A 13,789-nucleotide genomic window follows, 5' to 3' on the forward strand; every position below is an offset into this window, starting at 1 on the left:
CTCTACCCCAGGCCCCATCTCTCCACCATCAGCACTCTTGCCAGGCCTGCACTCTCTCCTTTCTAAACACCAACCTGTTGACCTTGATGCTCCCTCAGGAGTGCCCTTCTCCTTTGAAGCTGATGGCAGCAATCAACTGACTCTAATGACCTCAGGGAAAGTGTCCCACAGTGTGACATGGGCCATTGGAGAAAACGGGATCCCTTTAATTCCTCCACTGTCACAGCAGAACATTGGATTTCGAAGGTAACATGACTAGAGCGAACTGGAGACCAGTATCAGCATTGTTATTAGAGTCATGGGAAGGGGAGGCTTGGGATGTCTTGTTCTTTCCTTTTATTTTTAGCTGTCTGGAGTCTTATGATACTTTCACTTTTTTTTTCTTAAGATAAAAGTTAGACTAATAATTACCTGACATATAAAGGATGCCTATTGGTGTTGGGCACATTAAAAAAAACAACAACAACATTTTATTTATTTGTCTCAGAAACTCTACATGGTCTTCTCTCACCTCATGAGCTGGGAGGTGCACAGCATATGGTTGTTTCTCTCTCACTGGAGGTTCTTTGATAGTGACAGGCAGAACTTGCTGGAGGTGGGAAAGTTCCTGCTCTTCAGCTCTCTTCCTTCCTGCTAGATCTTAGGTCCTGCTTCAGAGCAGGAGGAGGATGCCTGGCCTCCCAGTATAGTCCAGACAGCCACTGTGATGTGATGCTGGCTCAAGCAGAAGACCTGCATCCGTCTAGCAGGCTGCCTCTGCCATGTCTCTATAGATGCATTGTCAGTCATCTCACCATTCAGGCCTTGGTTGCCTCATTTCTGAAATAGAAGGACTTAGAACCAGAAAGATGATTTGGTGGGTAAGGTATTGTCAAGCCAGACATTCAGTTTAATCCCTGGGACCCACATGGCAGACAAGTTTGTCCTCTGTCCTTCACACATATGCCCACACCCATATGTATACATATGCTCACATACAGAGAGAGACAGAGAGAGAGAGAGAGAGAGAGAGAGAGAGAGAGAGAGAGAGAGAGAGAGAGAGAGAGAGAGAGAGAGAGAGAGAAAGGGAAGGAGGGAAGAGGGAGATTCCATTGGAGTCTAGTGCTGGGGAAATCCCATAGGGCCAAAGCATTGGCTCCTCTGAAGGTAAAGCAAGGGATGACCAAGTAAAGTGATAATGCCCCACCTCTGCCTCTCTGAGCATGGATCTCCTTTGAACTCTGTGTCCAGAGCTGCTGTCTGAGTGGCCTGGGAAGTGATGCACTCAGGGCGCCCTGGACCACTGGGGCTAGGATGTGAAATGGGGGCACTTCATTTGCATTGGATAGAGTCGTAGTATTAGATCACATTTGTACTCCTTCTATTCCTATTTTCTTATTGTCTTAAACTTATTTAATAGTCAAGTAAAGAAAAAATGGCTACCGTCTGCACAGTAAGCTTCCTCCTGTAGAAGGTTGTGGTTTCTGTAGGCTAACTCTGGTGAACTCAAGTGCCTGACTGCTTTCACTGTTTGTGTTTTTGCTGTTTTTCCAGTGCTTTGAAGAGAGCAGATGCCATCTCATCTATTGGCACATCAGGGCTGATGGACATGAAGAAGTTGGCGAAGTGGGCAGCAGAGTCCAAGCTTGACCCCAATGACCCCAACAATGCCCCTTTAATGCAGTTGATCTCGGTAACATGGCCAGAGATGCATATGATAAAATACCTTGCCCTTGGCATGCACTTTCTTTTACAGTTTTCTGTGCAGCTGTTTAAGAATGCAAGAGCTGTCAGTCACAGTTTTAAATCTCAGCTGTGCTCCCTCCCTGGCTGTGAGACACAGTTGAGCATCAACACTCTAAGCCTGTGCTGCCCTCACAGTGGATCAAGGGGATATAAGTTGATGTTGCATAAAGTATTTGATGGGCATACAATCCACACACAGTACTGTTTTTCTGTAGCCTTGGAGACAGCCCTAAAGAAGGGTTCTGTTTCTCCACTACACAGAGAGGAAACTAACTTTAGACCAGAGCTGCTCGCACACGACCACACTGGTAATAACCAGATCCCACATGCTTGTCCTCTTAGGCTTTCAGTACTGATGGGGCATCTTATGAAAACTGCCAGCAACTATATGACCCTAAACACACCCAGTTCATTTTTCTTGAAATCAAATACAGTGGGGTTAATGGTCTCAAAAGTACAGTAAACAAGCGTGTGCCTCTTGGGTGACCATACAACCCAGGTTCATTCCCGTAGCTTATCAGATGGATAATTCTAAGTGTTGGGAAAGCGTCGTTTTCATTTAGGTTTCAAGACAAATCGCTTTATTTGGTCTTTGTTCCTTACCAACTGTCCTTCCATCATGCTGCTGCTTAGCAGAGAGAATATTCACCTCAGAAAGAAGAGCCCATCCCATCTCAAGGGCAGTGTGGTTCATAGGTTTTTCAAGTCCTGTCTTAATTACTATCTTGAAATCAGCAATACAAATACTTATCTATTACATCATTTTATTTTACCCATTAGTTTTTCCATGGAAAAACAAAGCATTGAGATTTCTTTCCAACTGGCTTCTCTCTACGGGCCGAGAGTTTCCCTAGCATGTGAACAGGGACCCTCTGCCACCCTATGCAATTCTCCATCATAGCTGAATGCCTTGCAGTGCCTTCTAACACAGATTCAGTGACTCAGAGATGTTCTTTAAGAATTTTGAACTTGGGAGAGGAGGGCACCTCTGTCTCCATTGGCTAAAGTTCCCAAAAAGTCCCCACCCATTTCTCTGTTCTTCCAAGGGGAGGGGGGGGGGTCACAGCTGGAGAAGAATGAGGCAGAGAAGATGGCAGTGCCTTCAGGGAATGTAGCCACTCTGCCAGCTTTTCTGTGGTGTCCAGAAGCTGTCCTTCCTGGGCCCTAGAAGTTGGCTGGCCCACACCCATCTCTGGCTCACTCTCAATAGCCAAGGCCATGAGATCGTGTTCAGACAGGAGACCGTGATGACCCTGGGGGCTGAATGAAACTGGTTGACAAGTAGCTTTGTTCTACACATATGCACACAGGAATTTAAAGGTCACACACATTTTATCCACATTGAGTAGTCTTATTTCCAGTAGGCACCTGGTCAAGGCACTGCAACCTGACATAAAGCTCTCCCTTTTCACTGTGCATATTATTATTATTATTATTATTATTATTATTATTATTATTATTATTATTATTATTATTATTATTATTAAGAAAGGGTTTCTCTCTGTGTTGTCCAGGCTGGCCTAGACCAGGCTGGCCTTGAACTCAGATATTCACCTGTCTCTGTCTTCTGCCTCATGAGTGCTGGGATTAAAGGACTATGCCACTTTACGTATTAATAGGGAGACACAGATACCAAAAGTGAAATTAACCTCCATTTTTTTTTAAAAAAATATTTTGTGGTGATTAAGAAATAAATAAAACCCACCAAGTCCATACGGTAGCATATGCTTGCCTCTGTTATGTTTTAACATAACCTTTCAAATCTGTTGGTCACAAACTGTTCAGCATCCCCGGAGCCCAGCACTGGTTTCTTTGGAAAGCATCTGCCTGCTGTCTGGAGCTGTGCATCTTCTTGCTCTTATAGGTTGCTACCAGTGGAGAATCCTATGTCCCTGACTTCTTCAGACTGGAACAGCTGCAGCAAGAGTTCAACTTCGTCTCCGAGGAGGAATTAAATAGATCCAAACGATTCCGGCTTCTCCGTCTTAGGAGCCAAGAGGTGCCAGAATTCAGAAATTATAAACAAATTCCAGTATATGACCGAGAAATTATGGAAAAGGTATTCCAGGTAAGAAATCGTCCGAAGAGGTTAGCGAACTATCTGCTGTGGCATTTGGCCAGCTGCTGGATATGCGCTTTGTCACTGCTCTCACCAATGCTGGCTTCTCTACTGTAGCAAGATTAGAATTATAGGGTTGTAAAATGTCTTCTGAGCTAAATGTCTACTGCGCTAATTATGTCTGCCTTAGCCAAGGATTCGGCTCCGTCTGTGTACTTTAAGTCTGTGCTGAGTGCTCTCCAGGACACAGTAGCAAAGTTCAGGGAGAACAAGATGGGTAAGGTTTGAACAGGAAGGGCAGGAAGAAAGCCGGAGGCCAGGGCTAACAGCTAAGGGCAGGAGAGGATCAAAGGCTCAGCAGAGGACAGACCCCACAGAAAGGTGGGACCTATTGGCCCTTGAGGGACTATGGAGAATGGGATGTGTTCATTGTGCAGGCCAGCAAAAGGCAGAGAAGTCTGTATGTAAGGAGGTCAGTGAAGAAGTTCTAAGAAATTACTGGGAGTTTCCATGCCAAAACTATTCTCCCTCTCTCTCTCTCTCTCTCTCTCTCTCTCTCTCTCTCTCTCTCTCTCTCTCTCTCTCTCTCTCTCTGTGTGTGTGTGTGTGTGTGTGTGTGTGTGTGTGTGTGTGTGTGTGTCTGTCTCTCTCTGTCTGTCTCTCTCTCTCTTTATTAGATATATTTTTATTTTTGGCTTTTCTCAGCCATCAAGTGCAGCTAATTAGATCATGAAACTCCTAAACCCTGAGAATAAGGATGGAGACAGGTCAATGGTTAAGAACATGTGTTCTTGCAGAGGACCTGAGTTCAGTGCCCAGAACTCAACATCCGTAACTCCAGTTTCAGGGGATCTGATGCCTTTTCGTGAACTACATGAGCACTAAGCACACACGGTGCACATACATGGTACACATACCTACATTATGTTTACACACGTATATACATGCATGCAAGCCAAACACTTATACATATAAAATAAATCTAAAAATTATGATTAAAAATAAAAGTATGTGGACAGTGGACTGCATCTGTGCCTCGAGCCCTCCCTGATACCACGGCACTTCTCCACCCTGTCTAGGCTTCTGCATTTGACCACATGATCTCCAGTACCATCCAAGTTTGGATCTGTGGACTTTAGCCAATGGAGACAGAGGTGCCTTCCTCTCCCAAGTTCAAAAATCTTGAAGGGCATCTCTGAGTCACTAAATGTGTGTTAGAAATCACTACTGGACACCTAACTGGAGAACTGCATACTAAGTAGAATGAGGGTAATCCCCAGGTGTACCCACATTCTTTTATCAGTAGTTAAGAGGATACCCCTGAATAGATGAAATCCAAAAGAATCTATTACTGTCCTCCCAGTAGCTGGCCCAAGCCACCTGTAGCTAGACACCATGCAGTAACAAATAGTTTTCCCAAAAGCTTCTCACTATGTTTATAATTGCTTCGCTTAGCACTGATAAATCCAAATGTGTACAGGGCTGGACCAAGTAGAGTGGTGAGCTTATTAACATCCTGAATCATAACAACTTCCTCTGCTTCTCCCATGGTGTCTATTCCTTCCTGTATGAACACTGTAACTTAAATAGTGTGCGTGCATTCCAACTGACTCAGAATCCTAAATACTGTATCTGCACCAAAGGTCGGGAGGAGGGAGAAAGAAACATCTAAAATTATGATTTATGACTTAAGCCACATGTGATAAATAATTCTCCAACCCCACGGAAAACATAAGAGGGCAATTTAAAAATCATGACATTATGATGTCCTTTTAATTTTAGGACTATGAGAAACGATTACGAGACAGAAATGTGATAGAAACCAAGAACCACCTGGACACCCACCGGGCCACCGTAGCCAAGTACCTTCAGCAAGTAAGAGAAGTCACTTAAAACCATCATCACAGGGGGATAGATGCAGGATTTAAGATGGGAGTGGTTCTGCTCTTATAAATATCGGTGGCATCTTATGCAAGCTATTTAGTCTCTCCAGACTTGTTTTCCCACATATGTAAATAACTGATTGACACTTGTATTTACCTCTTGAATATATGAAATCGCTAAGCTATGCCATGGTTTATACTGCTGACTGTTATGAGTGGGCCTGATTACAAGGGACTCCACTTCTGAGTCCTGTTTTTCCTGATTGCATCTATATTGTGCTGCTTTACAATAAGCGTTGTAAGAAAAGCGTGAGCTTTTAATTCACATTGAACTGCCCTTACACACTGGAAAACTGAAACCTAGTTAAAAGAGCCTTTGTTTATCTTTTTCCTTTAAAAAAAATTATTTATTGGGGGCTAGAGAAATGGCTCAGCAGTTAAGAGCACTGTCAGCTCTTCCAGAGGTCCTGAGTTCAATTCCCAGCAACCATATGGTGGCTCATAACCATCTATAATGAGATCTAGTGCCCTCTTCTGGTGTACAGGCACACATGCAGGCAGAACATTGTATATGTAATAAGTAAATCTTTAAAAGAAAGGAAGGAAGAAAGAAAGAAATCCGCCCAAAAATTATTTGTCTTTCATTTTACATACATTGGTGATTTGTCTGTGTGAGGGTATCTGACCCCCTGGAACAGGAGTTACAGATGGTTGTGAGCTGCCATGTGGATGCTGGGAATTGAACCTGAGTCCTCTGGAAAAGTAGTCAGTGCTCTTAACTACTAAGCCATCTTTCCAGCCCTGTACTTTTCCTGTTTTTTAAATCATCTTCTTTAAATTATTTATAAGAAATGCTGTAGTAACTACAATGCATTCTCCCTATCTAGCTTATCTATGACTTATCTACAAAAAATAACGACTAACTGATTTCAATTAAGAGTCTTTATTCAAATTAGCAGGTGAATTGTTCTGTGTAAGTAACATGTGCTAACCAATGAAAAGTGTTACCAGTGGAACTCCATGTGAACCATTCTGAGCAGGGGAGAGCTTTAGAGTTTGTTCTCCAGAGGAGGTGGTGCACGCCTTTAATCCCAGTACTCAGGGAGGCAGAGGCAGGTGGATCTCTGTGAGTTCGAGGCCAACCTGGTCTACAGAGTGAGTTCCAGGATAGCCAGGGCTAAATAGAGAAACCTTGTCTCAAAAACCAAACAAAAACAAACAAACAAAAAAAAGCAAAAGGGAGACAGAAAGAATTTGTTCTCAATTATTCATGCTTCAAACTGCTATTGTTTCATGTATTTATTGTTAGTGTATTCATTCAACAAAATAATATTATTTTGGTTCAGAAGCTTTTCAATATCCTAAAAATATAACAGTGAACAACCCAAACGACCTGCTCAAAGTCTGCCCTTGAGGAGTTGCAGTCTAGTGGGGGCGAGGCGGGAACTAGAGAGTTCACAGCGATAGAAAAACTGGCAGGATGGTGGTGTTTGTGAGAGGGAGGACTAGGTGACATGGAAACAGTCACAGAAACAGTCCATCACATTTTAATAACTTGATCGCCTTAAGTAATGCTGAGTTCTTCTCCCAGGTCAGAGAATCTGTGGTAAATCGCTTCCTAACTGCCAAACACCATTTTCTTCTTACTGATTTGGTAGTAGAAGAAGAAGTCCCCAATATCAGGTAAAAATAATCAAACAAAGCTACCATTATTGCTGCCTGTGTTTTATCTTATTCCGTTACATGGAAGATGTATGTAAGATTTTACCATTATACAGTATGCATTAGAAATCTGGGCCAACCCGATTAATGCCTCATGACAGTGTTAGCTGGGGGATTTGTATCAGGGCAAAGCATCCCTGGGCCACCCCATCATTTCCCATGAGAGCCCATCCCATCTTTCTCTGCTATCAAATCCAGCTCAGCAGCCCTGGTCATTTCCCACGACAGTTAAACTGTCTGATGCCATCCCCTCCTGCACATCCTCTCTGATTTTCGAGTCTCATGATACCAGGCTTCCCCATTATCTCACACACAGTAGAGGTGGCAGAGACCACACGCTCTGAGGTTCCAGGATCCCAGGGGACAGCCTGTCTCTACCACAAAGCTGAGGTGTGTGCTTGGTGAGGGCCACATGGAAGAGGGGATATATATTGACAAGGAAGCTGGGCACTGGCTTGTTTGCTCCCCTGTTGGACCAATCTCCAGATAGTTTCAGTCAGGTGTGGGTGCATGGGAATGGAACGATAGTTCCCTATGAGGATAATCTTATGGGGGCATTCATCTCATGACCTGCTCGGTGATCAAGCAACTGCTCTTCTGTAAAGGTTATTTCTGGAGGCTGAAAAGCTGGCTCAGCAGTTTAGAGCACTTAATGCTCTTTGGGACCTAAGCCAGGTTTCCCACATCCACACTGAGCCCTACATAACCTCCTCTAATATCTGATACCCTCTTCTAATCTCCATGGGAACATGTTCATATCTCACCTCCAGACACCCATTACACACCAGGTAAATAAATATGCAAAGCTTGTATCCTATGCATGCACTTCCTCTTCCCCATCAAGCAAAGAAAGAAGACATGGTACTATCCATGGCAGCCCCTTGCACCCCCATCCATGTACTACAGGGACCAGTGGCCACACGAGTACATGCCATACCTCTCTCCTTAGTCTACCAACTTGTTGAATATTTTCACAGACATGAAAGTTGCAGTTAGAACAGATGATGGTATTTCATGCTGTTTCTTTTTCTTTCTTTTCTTTCTTTTTTTTCTGCTTTACTTTCTGCATTAAGTTCTGAAGGCTCTGGGTATGTTCATTCTTTTTATTTTAATTTTAGTTTGTTCTTGGTTTTAAATCGAAATGCTTCCATTTCTAATAATCTCAGTCAACAATGTGCTTATAGGCTGGTTGCTAAGGAGGCTTCACCCTTTCACGAAAGCAGTCATCTTGGGGGTTGGTGGGGAGAAAGCACTGGCAAGGGAGGAGATGTGTCATGTCAGAATGCCTGGCAAAGCTCTCAGGGCCCATGTTTGGGCTATGGAAGTGTCCCAGCAGAGTGACTAGAACATGGCCTGAGTTGAAACCCTAATTCTCCTCCTATCCTAAGCAACCTGCAGCAAATCAAGGCACCTACCAACATTTTTAGTTTATCTGAAAAGTGGGGTAAATGTAGTTGTAAAGATTAGAACTGTCATTTTAAAGTTACTAGCGCTCCTCTAGATAATACAGAAGATGTTTATGACTGGTACCTATTCTGTGTAAGATGCTAGAGACCAAGCTTGAGCAGGCCCCTGGAATCCCCTTGGGATTTCTTGCAAGAGGCATCAGTAGTGCTCAGGTAGCAGCTGCAGAGTCCTTATCCTCAGCTGGTACATGTCACCTGCACGAAGGCTCAGGCAAGAGTCTTCTGGGCCAGCTCATCACTCAGCAGAAAGGCAAAGGACAATGGACATTCTAGCTGGTGGCTGGCTGTTTCCTGTGGCACTGTCACAAATCAGCTTCTAAGTAGATAGTTGAGCCTGTTTTCCCATTTAGTTCCTCCCACCATTCACTGACTCTGCTGCTTTTGTCTAGGCAGTGCCTAGAGCACAGCCTCTCAGTCAGAGAGAGGATCCCTTTCCTCCCAGCACCCTTCTACTTTCTTCACCTCCAGCATGATCTCTCACATCCTGGCCACTGCCGTCCCAACGCTTACTCATTTCCGGGCATCTAGTAAGTGTAAAATAGGTGCCAGGGTGCTCTGCACCCTTCCTCGCTTACCCCCTCTCAACCATCGACATGCTAATTTCCTCACTCTACACATGATGAAACAGACCCACGGAGGGGAAATCATTTGTCACAAGGCAAAGAGTGGAGCCAGGATCCACACTCAAATCTGTATAGCCCCAGAGAGCAAGAAACACTATCCAGAAACTTCCCAAGGTCATGTACACTGTCAGGTGAATGGAGCTGTTGTGAAGTGTTCCCAGGGCTCGGGGGTGGGGTGATGGGGGGGTGGGGGGTTCAGCGCTCCTTCCAGCAGATGCAGCTAGGGACCTGGAGGAAGTGTTAGGACTGCCTGGCAGGAGTCATTGTGAAAGGTGGAGAGAACAGGGAATATTTGAGAAGCTGGTGAACAAGGGAGCGAGTAAGGCAAGAGATGCAGATGGGGCGGGGTGGGGGTGGGGGAGACCTAACTTTGCTTCCATTAATGAGTGGCAGCAGAAATTTTTAATAAAGCATGCGATGGAATTGTCTCCCGCCCCACCTGGCTTGGCAGAATTTTCAGACTCTTCCCACCCCACCCCCCTTCACAGGATAATGTCCAGGGGTCTCGGGGAGACCTTGGAGCAAAGTTTAGGAGGCCATCTAATAACTTTCTAGACCTCTCTTTTCCACCAAGTTCTAATGCTGTTCTATAATCGTTAGCATTTTGGGCCTAAGCCTTTTCAAGCTGGCAGAACAAAAGCGACCACTGAGGCCACGGAGAAAGGGCCGGAAGAAGGTGACAGCCCAAAACCTGTCCGATGGAGACATAAAACTGCTGGTGAACATTATCCGGGCTTATGACATTCCTGTGAGGAAACCCATAGTGAGGTGAGAGCTCTAGGGAATGGCCTCACGATGGGATGCATGGAATCCAAACCAACCTGGACCTTCTTTAATAGTTTCAGTGCAGTGGGCCCTGCACATCCTTTCTGAAGCCCCACCCCTATTTTTTGCGAGGAACAGCATCAATTTAGGCTCAAGGGTGTGGGCGTGGGGAACATCCTATAGAACCCAAAGACAAGAGGCTCTCAGCTGAGCTACATGATAAGCTGTGGGGATGAAGATGGTTTTCCTGAGTCCTCTCTGTCTCTCCTCCTTGCCTCCTTCTGAGTTTGCTTCATTTCCCTCACATGATAGAAGCAGTCCCACCAACCATGCATCAGCTTCTCAGGAGAGAAGCTCGGTGCTACCTGGGGTCAGATGCTGATAATCCATGGTCTGGCTGCCTGCAGCAAACAATCAGGGTCCAAGAAATGGGCATGAGCTGGGCAGAAACATAAGAACTGTCTGTCTGTGGTTCACCTCTGTTACCTGCTCAGAAAAATGAGTTATGACTATCGTGGTCCAACATATTGGTGGCAATGGAGAGATGTGACTGTAATGGGGTTGGGTCTGAGTTTCTCATAGAGATAGAAGGATAAAGAACTGAAATTCCTTTTGTGGGTTAGGTTTTCAGTAAAATGTTTATTCACTATGTACAGTACCATGGTAGGTCCACTCACATACATCATTCCATTTAACTCTCACCACTATTACTGTTTTACCAGGTGGAAACAAGCAAAAATGGTATATGTGGCCTGGCCCAGGTCATCCAGCACTATGAGATGCCCAGATAGCTTGTGGCATCTTCTTTCCTCTCTGGGCTCTTTCTTCATCCTTCATCCTCTCACCCCATTATTTGGTCCTGTTTTTCTTTTTCTATTTTGTGTGTATATGTCAATGTAACATGTGTATATGGGTGCATGCACTTTTTATGCTTGCGTTCAAAGAACACAGAGGCCACAGGAGGATGTCAGGTGTCTTCTCGATCACACTACCTTAATCCTCTAGATAGGGTCACCCACTAAACTTAGGACTGGGCTGGTGGTTAGCTAGTCCACAGCTGTCTCCTGTCTCTACCTGCAACCATGCTGGAGTTAGGAGTGCATGCGCAGTCATGCCTAGCTTCTTAAATGGGTGCTGAGACCCAAACTCGGATTCTCATTCATACTTGTGTAGCAAGTGCTCTAACCACTGGCATCTCTTCAGCTCTTTCCCTTTTTCCTCCCCAAGTCTTCATCCTGATACAGAACATCTATTGATACAATGGGAGGGGATCATAATAAGGTGGAATCAGGATGCTGCTGCAAAGAGGGACGGGGGTTCACATGACTCAGGTACCTTTGAGAGTGGAGGACAGGGAAAGATATCCTTTCCTCTGCTCTCAGAGATACATGGAGGCCTAGGAAGGGAAGTTGGGGAAGGCCTTGGTAATCATAAGGTACCCCAGGATGGATCAGCATATACTCAAAGCCTCCTAGATGCCAACAAGCCACTCTGGCAGCTACCAGCACCATACCTTTTTAAAGAAATTGTCTCGGTAGAAGGCTTTCCTTGTCACTTACTCCTGTCATACTTTTTCCCTCCTAGCAAGTTCCAGCAGCCATCAAGATCGTCAAGGACATTCAGTGAAAAACAAACCGCTTCCCCTAGCACACACAGCCCACTACACAATGCTGATTACCCACTTGGCCAGGTAAGAGAATAAGGCTAGGTTTCTGCTTTGACCCCTGCTCTGCATGTCTTTAAGGATTGCTTTTATAAGAGCCTTGGATATAGCTCAGTTGGTGCAGTGCTTGTCCAGCATTCTCCAAGCCCTGCGTTAGATCCTTGGCATTGTATACAGTGAGTGTGGTAGCACTGTCTGGAATCCTTGTACTTGGAAGGTGGAAACAAGAGGATCAGAAGTTCAAGGTCAGGAGCTAAAGATACAGCTCAGCAGTTAAGCGCACTTGGCAGCTCCTATGGAGGCCCTAGGCTCTGTTCCCTTCCTGACAACTCACAACCATCTATAACTCCAGTCCAAGGGATGCACTCTTGCATTGTGTTGGGAGAGAGACAGACAGACACACAGACAAACAGACAGACAACAGACAGACAGACAAACAGACAACAGACAGAGACACAGACAGGTGAGGCAATTTCTTTTGCAAAATGGCTGTACTAGAACCCAAGGCTAGGAAACACACTGAGGGAGGAAATCTACCTAGTTTTTTGTTTGTTTGTTTGTTTGTTGGTTGGTTCGTTTTCAAACACAGGTTCTGACTGTGACTTTCCCCCACTCAGTCTTTCACAATTGGCTAGTTTTAAAAAGAATCACAAAGAAAATGAAGGAAAGGGAAAGTGGTCCAGCCCAGACCATCAACTTCCAGGGATGCAGGGGAGGGGTGTGACTTTCTGCAAATACAGGCTTTATGGGGGAAGGAGGAGGAGAATTAAAGATAGGGGAGAAATTTGTTTAAAACAAACTTCAAGGTCCATCTTCAGCCCCATAATGAGTTTGGGACCAGCTTGGTCTGACACCAGCCTCCTCCAAGAAATGGCTGAAACCTTGGGGGCATTAGAAGAAATCTTGTCTCCTGGAGAGATTTACAACTTGTTAGACGGCCTTGTAGAAGAGATCTGGGACTCCACCAGCAGTGCTCAGCGGACCAGGCCCTCCAGTGCTGTTTGGTTATTCATTTATATTTAAGCCCTACCCCCACCCCAAGATCCCAAAGATGGCCTGGGAGGTGGTCACTGGATCTCTTCTTCTTCCTAGTGTAACCACATTAAAGAAATTTCCCTTTTCTGCTTTTCACTATTAAAAAAGAAAAGAATTATCTATAAACTCCTGAAAAGACTTCCTGTTTCATTTTCTACTAAAAATACGATTTAATAAGCATGTTCTACTTTGCTTAAGATAAAAAAAAAAAATTCACATATTTGCTAAGCATAGCTCCTCTGTCAAGAACAAAATAATCAATACAGACTTGAGGCTTGCTTTGACTTTCAGGTCTTAGTCCGTCCTTTTGTAGAGGTCTCTTTTCAAAGGACAATCTGCCACACAAGTACAGCTGAAGGCCCGAATCCCAGCTGGAATGAAGAGCTTGAGCTTCCATTCAGGTAAGTGGGGCACTCCTGTGTAAGGAGCTGGGGTCGCTAATGTGGAAGAAAGCACATAGCAGGGAGAGTGGAGCCAGAGCCAGGCTCTCAGCGCCCACAGCTGCCTCTGTTCTCTGAGTGAAGTTGCCTTTAACCCCAGCAACTCGGGAGGCAGAGGCAGAGGCAGACGGCTCTCTCTGAGTTCAAAGTAGTAAGTACGAGCCCGAGCAGAGCTACACAGTAAGACTCTGTTTCAAACAAAACAAAACAAAAACAAAAAACCCACAAAACAACAAAAGAGTAAAAGCACATTGCCTTTAGGAACAGTCTATTTTCCTCCAGTCTCTGACTTCTTACAGGGCTTTTATTAGTTTAGTACCTGAAATCACCTAAATTACCCTCAACTTTGATGATGAAGAAATTAAAACCCTTAGAACAGAGATGGTTAGAGGCTTCAGTGGTAGGTGT

At 44.8% G+C, this 13,789-nt stretch overlaps 1 protein-coding gene across 1 annotated transcript in view; it reads left to right on the plus strand.

Annotated features, from left to right (window-relative positions):
• The window catches only part of Cc2d2a (coiled-coil and C2 domain containing 2A), a 75,464-nt gene that overhangs the window by 42,715 nt on the left and 18,960 nt on the right, over positions 1–13,789 (plus strand). The window contains exons 17-24 of the mRNA XM_051164889.1: positions 99–246; positions 1,534–1,672; positions 3,590–3,793; positions 5,567–5,659; positions 7,259–7,350; positions 10,079–10,246; positions 11,828–11,933; positions 13,233–13,342. Of these exons, the coding sequence (XP_051020846.1) occupies positions 99–246; positions 1,534–1,672; positions 3,590–3,793; positions 5,567–5,659; positions 7,259–7,350; positions 10,079–10,246; positions 11,828–11,933; positions 13,233–13,342 (1,060 nt within the window). The remainder of the gene's footprint in view (positions 1–98; positions 247–1,533; positions 1,673–3,589; positions 3,794–5,566; positions 5,660–7,258; positions 7,351–10,078; positions 10,247–11,827; positions 11,934–13,232; positions 13,343–13,789) is intronic.

The sequence above is a fragment of the Acomys russatus genome, chromosome 22 (assembly GCF_903995435.1).
Source record: "Acomys russatus chromosome 22, mAcoRus1.1, whole genome shotgun sequence".
NCBI classification, from domain to species: Eukaryota; Metazoa; Chordata; class Mammalia; order Rodentia; family Muridae; genus Acomys; species Acomys russatus.